The sequence below is a fragment of the Protopterus annectens genome, chromosome 14.part0 (assembly GCF_019279795.1).
Source record: "Protopterus annectens isolate FY-2018-M chromosome 14.part0, PAN1.0, whole genome shotgun sequence".
Taxonomy (NCBI): Eukaryota; Metazoa; Chordata; order Ceratodontiformes; family Protopteridae; genus Protopterus; species Protopterus annectens.
In genome coordinates, this window is record NC_056748.1 from 399,197,340 (window position 1) to 399,209,750 (window position 12,411).

Below are 12,411 nucleotides of genomic sequence, written 5' to 3' on the forward strand. Positions count from 1 at the left end.
TTCAAGAAGTGGAAGCCAATAGTTCAGATTACTCTAACTTGAAAGTGCTGTCAATACTGTAGCGGGCACGTGAGGGGAAAGTAGAAAAATATTTGCACAGACATAGCACTCACCATAATCGGCCCGGGAGAGAGGAATTCTTCTACATTACAATCTGCCAACATCCTCCCAACTCCAAAACCATTCATTGTAGCCATGAAAAAAAATAAAGGAGTAGGCACTGTGGTCATGTTTCACAGTACAATCTGCCAACTCCATTGTCATACAACCTTGGAGTTGGTATACGTAAATCTGGGGAGTGTGAAAGGTGTTGCTTAACATGGGGGGGGGGGTGGAAGTGGGCTTGCCCCCCTGCAAAAACAACATTGTTGAGTTGTTCATCGATGGTGGTTTCGGTGAATGAATTTAGTTTTTTCCACTTGCTGAAGTTACCTTTGATAACTTGACATGAATCCAAGAGACACCAACCACCTACACAAAGTCAATCTAGTCCAAAGGGTCCAGAAAATAAAAACAAATGGATTTAGTCTTACGAGTTCCTTCTGTCACTGCATCCTCAGAGGACAACATGCCTACCAGGCTCAGGACTTTCACAGAGCATTTGTTCTACGGACCAAGTGCATCCCCAGTTCAGGACAGTGTTCTCCTATCTTTGCTGAGAGCAGCCTAGACAATGTCCTGCCCACCACTTCTGATTCTCCAAACAGTTACCAGAACCTCTTGAAAGCTACTCAAAAGTCAGTCTCCATAGCCTCACAAAACTCCTCCCACACCCAGGCATTTGCTTCACTGACTGTTACAGCTGCTGACTTCTTAGGCAGTTAGTGCCTGCTGGTCAAATCCATTTATGTTATTAGTTTTGCAAATTCCATCTGAAATGTTTACATGCTAGTGGTTATTTATTAGTTTTTGAAGCTTATGCACCAGTTCTGTCAGTTATGAATATATCGGCTATTCTCTCTGATAAGTTATTTGCACATCCCTGTATACATGCAACACAAGTTCTAGATGTATATATCATGCTTTCACTTACTCTAAGAACAATTTGGAGCATTATACAATCTTATGTGGTTTGCAAACTTTATTTTAACTACCGGCAACAGATATGTCTTAGTACAGCTTTTCCTTGGTTGTCGTCATCACACACACAGGAGCAGTTCTCATTTGTATGTCCTCACACGAGCAATCAGTCAATGTTGTATTAAATTACCATTTTACACAGTGTATCTTATTGTCTCAGTTAAGACTGCTTTGAATCGTATTGTATGAGATTTCAACAACCTATTGCTGTGTCTTGATTTTATGCACAGCAGTGTTTCCGGTCCCGGATCTTTTCTACCTGTTACTCCACTGAAAATGTAAACTTTTAGATGGACATTCCTGATCAACAGATAGATAGATAGATAGATAGATAGATAGATAGATAGATAGATAGATAGATAGATAGATAGATAGATAAATAGAAATGTATCAGATTGTTAAATCTGTAAGACAGTTTATTTAGGCTACCACTCCATACACATGAATAGCTTCATAAATTTAGTGTTGTCCAGCTGACAGTACCTTACATAAACACGCCAGATACTTTTATTGGTACTGAAATCAGACATTTGTGTATTAGTTGTTAGATATTGTTTAAAGTAATTATACTTACATCAATAAAAGAGGCATTGACATAGTCTGTGTGCTCTTGACCCCTCTTCATAGGTAGAATTACTCTATTAAAATCATCTAAAAAAATGAAAGTATAGTTAAACATTTTGCAACTCAATAAAATCATTAGTATGACAAGATCAAAATGCATATATTAATTTGAGTGCTGAATCCCTTCTATTGCTATTAAAACCTCTCCAGTTTAAATGAGACAGCACAGTAAATTATACAAATAGGACAAATTTTCATTAAAGAATGCATACAACACCTTGGTAGGGATGAAATCTACGCTCTGCAGCCCCTTACTGAAATATCACACTATAGGAAATATCTCAAAGAGCAGACTTGGATTGAATACTTATTAAAAAAGGAAAGTGAGATAAGAGATGGATAAGTATCCAGCTAGCATGACATAAAATCACTAAATCAGCAGAAAGATATGCACATGGAAGTAAGACAAAAGCATAAAAGGTCATATTCATAAATTCATGTTTATATAAATCATTTTGTTCAAATAACTCATCTGGTATTCACACCTCATCACTAAGGGCTTTTCATCCAGAAAAAGGAGGTCATTGTCCCACTGTACTCATCCCTCATTAGACCCATTATAGAGTAAAACACCCCATTTGGTATGCACCTCACCAGACATCTGAAACAACTGGAAAGCCACAGAAATACCACACTAAAAGAATCACAGGCCTAAAGCAGATGCCCAGTGCTGACAGTCTAAAAAAACTCCAGTTATACTCTGTGGCATATCGTCTACTCAGAGGCGATCTCTGCTTAACATACAAGGCCACGTCAAACCCTGAGCTGTTGGACATGCTCCACTTAAAGAAATCCCTCAGAGCCACATGCTCCAGGGATCTAAACCTTGTCATCACAATGAACAAAACATGTTGGAGGGATAGGTTCCTGACCCAGAGACTCCCCATACTCTGGAATAGACTGCCCATACATGTCAAGCAGAGTGCCTCCTTGGCCCTCTTCAAAAGGAACCTTGCAATTGGATGGGAGATAGGAAATTCACCCCTGGGATCACGTCAGTCACCTATTAGACAGGGGTCCAGGGAAGTAAATATTGTGGGAAGAAATATCCAGGGAATTGTTATGGCTAGGCTTGTATATGAACAAACAAGAGCCAGCATACGGTCCCCAAGGCTTTATTGAAATAAATGTAGTGTCGAAGACACTAAATCACTCTCTTAACCATAAATGTAACAAAGACATGCCTCAAACTAGTTTCGGTAAAATACCTTCTTCAGTGAGGAAAAATAGCTATCACAATTCCATTAAACAGACTCCATATTTATATAGTTGTTTAGCCAATGAACAAATGGCTAGCAATCAACTAAAAACTTGTGATTATACAAATCATTATTTAAAGAACATGCACTTCCAAAAAACCTATATTATTAATAGAAATACATAGATGCACTAACTGTGCATAAATAATACTATATCAACAAAAATATTATGTCAATAATAATATACAGCCAAGGTATGGTGTAAAATACCATATAAATATATATGATAATTTATAAATGGTCATTTAATCAGGTGGAAAAAGGGCTCCCAAATGTATAATCCAATATTTTTCTTTCTTACTTAGAATGCTCTGCCAGCCTATCTGATTTAGTCTATTTCCCTGTACTTTGTCAATAGCACAAAATATGAATTTAGCAGATGAATGCTTAATAGTATGTTGATATAGGGCATTGCTAATTTTGTGAGTCCGAATGTCACTACGATGTTCTCCTATTCGGATTCTAAGGGACCGTGAGGTTTTACCAACATAAAAAGCCTGACAATGACATATAGCTAAATAAATCACCCAACTGGTTGAACAATTTGCAAATATGCGAATATCAAATATCTTACTAGTATTAGCACTAGAGAATTCCTTAGTTTTATTAATACTTCCACAGGAGGTACAATGACCACAAGGGAAAGTCCCCAATAGCTCATCCCCAGTGATGGTGAGTTGTCTGTATGTTGCACCTCCACTATCCTGATGTTTATAATGGGAAAATAACATACCCAAAGTTTTGCCCTCCTGTAGGAAATGGAACATTGATCAGTCAGAATATGACGAAGATGTTCATTAGCCATAAGTATGTTCCAATTATTGTTCAACACATTTCTAATAAGTTGGTGATTTTTCCCAAAAGTAGTGATGAATCTAATGGTATCTCCTTTAACATCATCCTTGATCTGATATTGTAAAAGATCTGATCTCTGCTGTTGATCTGTCCACACCCTAGCACTAGATATGTCCCTAATTGAATAACCTCTATCCAAAAATCTCCTATTTAAATCCTTTTTAGCATCCTCATAATCTTGAGGAGATGAATTAATGCGCTTAATACGTAAGTATTGTGATTTTGGGATGTTGCGGATGGTGTGACGTGGGTGCATACTTGACGAATGAAGTAACGTATTAAACTGTGGATACTTCCTATGCATTTTTGTACTTAGGGTATTGTCCTCATTCCGATATACCGTAACATCCAAAAAGTCAATAGTAAACTTATGATATGTTACTGAGAATTCAATACCCCAAATATTGCTGTTCAAATGTTCCACAAATTCCATCAAATAATCAGCATCCGCACGCCACACCATCCAACAATCATCAAGATAGCGTCTCCAAATATCCATCTCCTCTAAGTAGATGTTGTGCAAAGGATCATATATGAGACATTCCTCCAGGTATGCCATAAAGAGGTCAGCATATATAGGGGCAAAGGAAGCCCACATAGCTGTACCTCTTAGTTGCCAATAGCAATCACCCTGGAAGAAAAAAACATTTTTATTAAGGACATGCTCGGACATACATACTAATAAGGTGTTAAATCCGGGTGGGTATAGATCAGATCTTTGAAGCCAATAATCTAACGCCTGTAGGCCAGCCCAATGGGGAATACTCGTATATAGGGATTTCACATCTAAAGTGCACATTATCCATTCTGGATCTAATTGTGTATCAACAATGATGTTAAGAAATTCTGTTGTATCCTGTATACGAGCTCTGACCATGGGCAATAATGGCTTAAGGTATGATGTTAGGAAAACCGATAAAGGTTCTGTAAGGAATCCATATCCAGACACAATAGGTCTCCCAGGGGGAGCACTGAGAGATTTATGGATTTTCGGTAACAAATACAGAATCTGCTTTTGTGGATCACTAACTTGAAGATGTTTGGCAGTCTTTTGCGAGATAATTCCTTCTTGTACTGCCTGTTGAATGAATGCATCAATGTCTTGTTTAAACTTAGGAGTCGGATCTATCCTCATGTGCATATAGCACTGGATATCTGACGATTGTCTCAATCCTTCCTGTACATAATAATCATTGTTCAAGACAACCACTGCACCCCCTTTGTCCGCCTGAATAATAACAATTTTATGATTTTGTCTCAATTCTGACAAAGCTTCTCTCTCCAAAGGGGTAATATTGTCATGAGCTATGTTGGTATTAAAGTGTGGAAAATGTAAGTCCCTCAATACTGCTTGTTGGAAAATCCCTACGTTCTTATTCATTGGAGGTTGAAATGTTGATTTTTTAAAAGTAAAATCAGTAGATCTTTGAGTTACAGAATTGCTCTGATCATTAAAGAAAATTTTTAAATTCAACTTTCTACAAAATTCCATCACATCAACAGATACCAAATAATGGTCGGAGAAAAAACTAGGGACAAATCCCAATCCTTTATTAAGAATACAATGTTGTTCCTTCGTAAGTGTATGGTCAGACAAATTTAAGACATTATCAAAAGGTTCAGCTATTTGTTCAACAATGCCTGAACTAGCCCTGTCATTGAGTCTGTATTCATGTCTACTCTTATGTTTCCTCCCCCCTCGGGATTTCCCAACATATCTAAAGGGAACTTAGATTGAGTTTTCTTTTTTACAGGTGATCGGACACTGGTACCTCCCTCACTGTCAGTGTAGGATGACTCCTCTCCTGAAGTACTAGTATAACTAGAATCATGTTGTTTTAAAATGGACCTAGGTCTTTTCTTAGGTCTGCCTCCATTTACCACAGATCCCGCATCCTTGAATCTAACACTTCTTTGAACCTGAAAGGGTTGACCTCTCTCATAATCATGTGTGTCCCTAGAAAATTTTTTAAGTTTTCTGTCTTGTATATGTTTAGGCTTGTATATGCCCTAGGGCCGATAGCCTAGTACCAACCTATGAACAAGCTGTGCAGAGAATAGTGCTATTATTCTTAACAGTGAAGCACTTCAACTGCTAGTTTACATATTATGGAGATTAAATACATGATCAAACTAAAATGTTTGTAGAGTACATTAAACTTTTTCAGAGAAATGCATGATATTCTTTGTGCATTCAGGCAAGTGCAATGTTTTTACTCCATTAAGTACAAAGGCAACAGTGTAGCAAAAGACAAACAAATGTAGAACATTACTGAAAAAATGTTTATTATTATAGAAGGTGATGATTGTAACCATGAGACAGTCTTGGCACATATTTCATGCCACACTGTAAGTTACTGCCATCTTTATAGATATAGACATGCTGTGGAAAAATGTTGTAACACTGATGCAGCATCTTGTAGGCAGTCAGGTTGTTGAAGAACTATTATTATACACACTGAACATACACCTCATACATGTATGCTAAAGGTTCATCACATAAATGGGCGCAACCATCACCCATGTGGACCACATCAACATATGTAGCCTGCCCAGCTCCAGCCATCTCTCTCCTACCACCTGACCACTGTTCAATATCCACCATGGACCACTACCATCACTGGAATTGAGTCTCATGGTGAGAATATCCCTTCATTTCATGCTTCATAGCCACAGTAGTGACCACACACACACACACACACACACACACACACACACACACACACACACACACACACACACATACACACAAGAATGCGCATGCAGTCACACATACATACACCACAGAGTCATTAAGATGTTATGGCTATTTCCTCTGCTTGTACAGATGTTTAATGAATGTGGCTTTCATTTCTTGTGCCAGATTCAATACTTGCTGGCCTACCTGATGCCTTTTTCATAACTACTTGGCTTGATGTAGGAGGATATGCAGTAGCAAATGGTTGCTTAGTTATAATGTGCAGCAGGCATCATACCACACCCATGTTATACAGCTTTCCATGGCCACACTGCAGGTGAAATCTCCTGTAGTATCCACCTATAGCCTATATAGTTGTTGTGGTAGTTACCTGTGTGTTTTTTATACACATCTGTGATCCTGCATTGGTCAAATTCAATCTGCATGTTTCAGGAATGGAACCCTAGGCAGGAGAAATGTTCAATGGCATCATCTGTGCTAGATGTACAAATTCACCATAAGTGCAGTCTGTACGGCAATGTCTCCAGGCAAAGTTGTAGCATGAAAGGAGCTAATGCAGCATTGGTTTATGCTCAGCCTGACTCACATTCATCTGCTTTTGGGAGCAATTAGTCCAGGAGCTGAGGCAGAATCCTGCTTGTGAACCATTGGGAGATACTGGTAGCACCCACTGATAACCTCTAAAATGCACCCATGCTTAATAAGCTGACAGCTGTCATACTTTTCATTTACAGCAGAACATAATGGCCATAGCAGGATGTCTGTTAATATTATGAGGACTGCACTAGCAGTACTGGGAACAGAGACACTGTAAATGTGAATTACTAAGAAAGGATACTATGTCATAGGTTGCAATAACTCACAGTAGTGCTCCTATTTTGAGGTACAGTGATTTTTATTTTAATTTATTTCACTTTTATTTACCAGGGGTAGTACACTGATCACAATAGACTATTTGTAGTTACTGTCCTGGTAAAAACCAAGAAAAAAGTGCAACACAGAGGCACTACATTGTACAAATCAAAACTAGAACAGAAAGTAACAATATACAACAAAAACTGTACAGTAGTAATTAACAGATGTAACAACAATTATGAAAGAAATGCACATTTAACAATTTTACAAAATAACGTTTCAGGTTTACATCATGGTGGAAATATGAGAATCATGGTGGGGGAGGCGAAGTTAAGAGGTGGTCGTAGCTGAAAGAGAGTAAGGCAGGAGACAGAGAGTCCCTTGCATGATGTGGCCTGCTGGGTGGCAAGTACAGTCTGATTTGTTGTGAAGGTATTTTTTAAGTTCATTTTTGAAATTGGGGAAGGGGGATTATAGTGCCTTTAGGTGGTGCTGAAGGGATTCCCAGATTTTAAGAGCAAGTATGCAGAAAGAGTGCTTGGTATAGTAAAGCCTGGTTTGTGGGGGTTGGAGCGAGGGGGTTGTTTATGAAGCATCTCAGACTGTAGAGTGAGCATGTTTAATATGGCCTTTGGCAGCTAGTAGTGGGGATGAGCCACCCTAACAGTAGGTTTATTCAGCACTGCACTGGGAGCCATTTGGCTTTTTTGAAGGTGAAGCAGTGGTTCTCATGAGAGCATAAGTTAGGGATGAAGCAACAGATTCTGTTTCGATAGTATGTATTGTGGAGGAGTTTTGCTTAGAGGCTGTGTATTTTTTTGAATAGTCCATATTTGAGTTGGGACAAAAGGAAACCTTTGCCTATAGCAGCCCTGGCTGGTTTGGATAGGTAAGGTGAGATTTTCCTGATCCAGAAGACAAGTGAGTTAACTTTTGCCCTTGATTTCTGAATATGGGCATGGAATGATAGTGACTGGCCTAGACACATACTGAGGTAATTGAAGGAGCTGGTTGTGAATGAGATCTCACGGTCTGACAGACAGGGCCACACTGATGATGTACGGGAGTAAAGAATGCTTTGACATTTAATATAATTTCATTGAACTTGCTTTTTATTATTTTATAGAGTTAAGGGACTCCAAAATCTATTAATGAGCTTCCCTTGGGCAAGCTGAGCATCCGTTTAGTGGCGCAGGCTATATAGGAGGTCAGGGATCATAGCACTGATACAAAACTGGTGTAGCTGCACTCTGATAGTGAATGTGTCATGGATTTATCACTATATTCATAAACAATTTTCACTAAAAAGTATGTCCCTAGTACAGTGCACTTACACCCCTGTTGATAGGCTAGTGGCATATAATACCTAGCTATTACAGTCATCCAAGTGATGACAAAGTGTGCCTGATCCATTTGACAGAACTGTTAATAAGCCTCTAACTCCAGAGCCTTATTTTAGGCCTTCTATGAACTTGCCTCCTATCAGTGATAGTTAATACAGTCTTCTCCCTAACCAGTTATCAAGGCCATCTTTAAACTCCTGCAAGCTGCTATCCTTTCTGATTTAAATGGGAAGAGCATTAAACAGCAAGCCTGCTCTACAGTAGAAAGATCTCATTCCCAGTATAGTTGCAAATGGAGGTCCCTCTACAACCCCTTTATTGCTCCTAGTCTCAGTGCTTTTTAATATTGATGCCCATAACAGCTGCCATTTTATCACTGGTCGTATATTTATTGATTAAGATAAGATATTCTCTTAAAGATTCACAGGTAAATACAAGGCTAGCTGTCCCTGTGGGATAATTTAAATCTAGCCAATTTTCCCCAAAAGTGAGAGACAAACCCTGTACCCTGTGTTTTTGAGGTAAGCACCCTAACCCATTATCTCACTTCCCAAAACATTAATTATCAATTGATAGCACATTGAAAAATGGACAAACACTCAAGCTTGGCCAAATAATTCAACTGTCATACCTTTTTAATCTGCCTAGAAAAAAAAAATCTTTGAATTCTTTCTAGCCTATGAACTTGAGCAGAATTATATGTACTGACTACTACATGATATTTTATATTCTATATTTGGCCTCACAACTGTTTTTATACAGTGGTAGGAAAACACATTCATTCCTAAAGTATACAGTGGATAATATATCCAGTAAGTATACATCAAAAGAGAGCTATTCATTGAAAACAATGCCCAAATCTTTTAAAGTACCTTCTTTATCTAAGATCAAACTAAAACACATGGTAGCATGTATTGTTAACTACAAAGTGAATAACTCTGGATTTTTTAACATTAGACTTCATGCTATGAGGCCTAGACCAAACAGCAAGTTCATCCAAAAATCCCCGCAACCAACTTTGATCACTTGGTTTAGTCAGTGTTGTCGTCATTTTTGTGTATTCAACAAATTTACTAACTTAAATGTTATTCTTGATTGGACATTTGGACATAAAAACAGTATATGGAGAATACATAGAGCTTTAAAATGGGTTAAACCTTCATTGAGCCAAAAAAGTGAATGGCTGAAAGAAGTTTAACATTCTAAATATTTTCCAGCATTACTTTGTTGTGGTGGCTGACAACTGTTAATGCTCTAGCCTAAAAAGCCTTTCTTTTCACTGATTTCACAGCATAATTGTGGTGTTCTATGCACTGCATAGATTCACAGGTGTTTACTAGGCTAGCAAGGGCCTTTTTAAGCCTAGCCATGCATCCCAAATCTCTGACAAGTTCTGATACCCTTGATAATTGTAAGCACGGGCTTGGAGATGAACCATTTACGGGTTATTTATTTGCATTAGAGATACTGGTGTCAAACCAGGGATGAATTTCTGGTTTCCCATTGAATTGTCCAAGTTGCACTTGAATTGGATTAGGGAGGAACTCTGCTTTACATGGCTGGGGAGCCTGTTCTATAGACAGGGTAGGCTCTGGGATGCATATCTATCTCTCCAACAGGTCCTATTTATATCACAGCAAAGATTTAAGTCTTTATAATGGGTAATTCTGGTACTGTTTATTTTGTGGATATGCTGGAGGTCCATCTGAGTGGGGTCTGACAATGCCTTGTGTGTCAGGCAAGACAGAATACAGGGATAGAGCCTTGAGGCGGTCTGCATAGGACATATTACTCAGGCCCTATATCCTTTTAGTGAGGAACCTCTGTGGACGTTCCAGTTGTTGGATATGCCTGGTTAGGTACATACTAAAGGGGGCATTGTACTCAATGACAGGCCTGATGAATGCCGAATACAGTGGAACAATGACTTTTGAAACATCTATTCTTAAAGATTCTTGGGATTTTCTCAAAGGGATAGATGTTAAACACTATTTTTGTTACCGTGGACATTAAGGATTTGTTCACGGTCATTCCACATGTTATAGGTTTAGATTGGCTAGAAGCAGCCATGGTGGATATAATTTGTCTACCAACTGATCACCCACAGGTTATTTTATATCTCATAGATATAGTATTAAAAAATTATTTTATTTATTTTGGGGGTGAATTTTTCCACCAGATTAAAGGGGTAGCTATGGGGACCAATTGTGCCCCCACTTATTCTAATATTATACAAGCCTGGTGGGAAAAAAAAGTACATTCTAAATTCTAGATTCAGTGGGTGTTGGTCACATTATAAAAGGCTCCTGGATGATATTTGTATTTTTGGGAAGATAGTGAGAGTAAATTACATGAGTTCCTTGCATATTTAGAGACTACGACTACCTTTCTCCATTTTACTAGTACTGTCACACACAATAGGATGAATTATTTATATGTTAGTATTATTAAGACACCTGTGGTTATCAAGTCTAAAGTGTTTTGTAAAGAAACGTTTTCAAACTCTTATTTACATTTTTCCAGTGTTCATCTTTACTACCAAAAAAAGAGTATATTTAAGGGTCATATAATTAGAGCTAGTAGGATGACCTCCCCCAACAATGACTTTGAAGAGGAGTGTGACTTCCTTGAAGGCCTATTCATTGAGAGGGTGTACCCGACTAACCTCTTAAATGAGACTAGAACACAGGTCAAGAGCCTTTGTATTGCAAGGTACTACCCACTACTGGGCAGAGGCTTCCAAACAATGACCAACAAATGTAGTAAGTTAGATGATGACTGACACAAGAGGGCACTGATGATTGAATATAACTTAGATTCTAAACTAGTTGAAGAAGTGTTTACTAGGGAATGGAATAGATTTACATCCCTCACTGATTTAAAAGGTCTGTCTACTGAACCTATGGGGATCATCTTTAAGAAAGGTAGAAATTTGAAGGAGCTATTTGAGGGAGGCAAGGTGCTTCGCAATGGACACAATGTTAAAAGGAGTGGCACTTTTAAATGCGGAGCCTGCTCACAATGTGCCTATATTTCCAACATTGACCATGTACTGGTTATGAGTACAAATAAAGTTATTTATGGAACTAGTTTTAGTAATTGTAACACCTGTGGTTTAGTGTATTTGGTGATGTGTGAGTCCTGTGGGGCCTTTTATGTGGGCAAAACAGAACGAAAGTAAAAAAAAAATGAATTTACGAACACACACACATGATATTAAGATAAGGAACATTAAAAATGCCCTGTATAAACACTTACTGAAATGTGGACGTGCTGTTTTCTTTTTTCGTTCTGGAGACTGTACTAGTAGATGCCGGGGGGGGGTCCTTGGGAGACAAGATTAGAGTATCATGAACTATTTTGGCAGGTCATTTTGGATGCTGCCAAGCCCCCTAGCTTAAATGAGAACATTTCAATTGCCCCATTATTGAAATTAAGGGCTGCAAAATTATAGGGTTTTTAACACTTTTATTTATATAAAGAATTTATTATACTATTTATCACCCTGTCTAATGATTTATTGCTTGGTGGCCTCATTATTTTTGCCCTTTTGTTATGCTTTTATGTTTTATAAATGATTACAATGTATTACTATTTTTTAGATATGATGTTTGAGGCATTTTTTTAACACTAGATGGCAGCATTGATGAACCTTTTAACATTCATGCACATACAAGTTTTAGACAGTTATTATATT

The 12,411-nt window shown here is 38.0% G+C and overlaps 1 protein-coding gene across 7 annotated transcripts in view; it reads right to left on the reverse strand.

Moving 5' to 3' along the window:
• PTPRE (protein tyrosine phosphatase receptor type E) overlaps positions 1 to 12,411 on the reverse strand; it is a 2,530,882-nt gene that overhangs the window by 215,119 nt on the left and 2,303,352 nt on the right. For all 7 annotated transcript variants that reach the window (XM_044056172.1, XM_044056175.1, XM_044056171.1 and 4 more), the window contains one exon: positions 1,655 to 1,731. In XM_044056172.1, the coding sequence (XP_043912107.1) occupies positions 1,655 to 1,731 (77 nt within the window). The remainder of the gene's footprint in view (positions 1 to 1,654; positions 1,732 to 12,411) is intronic.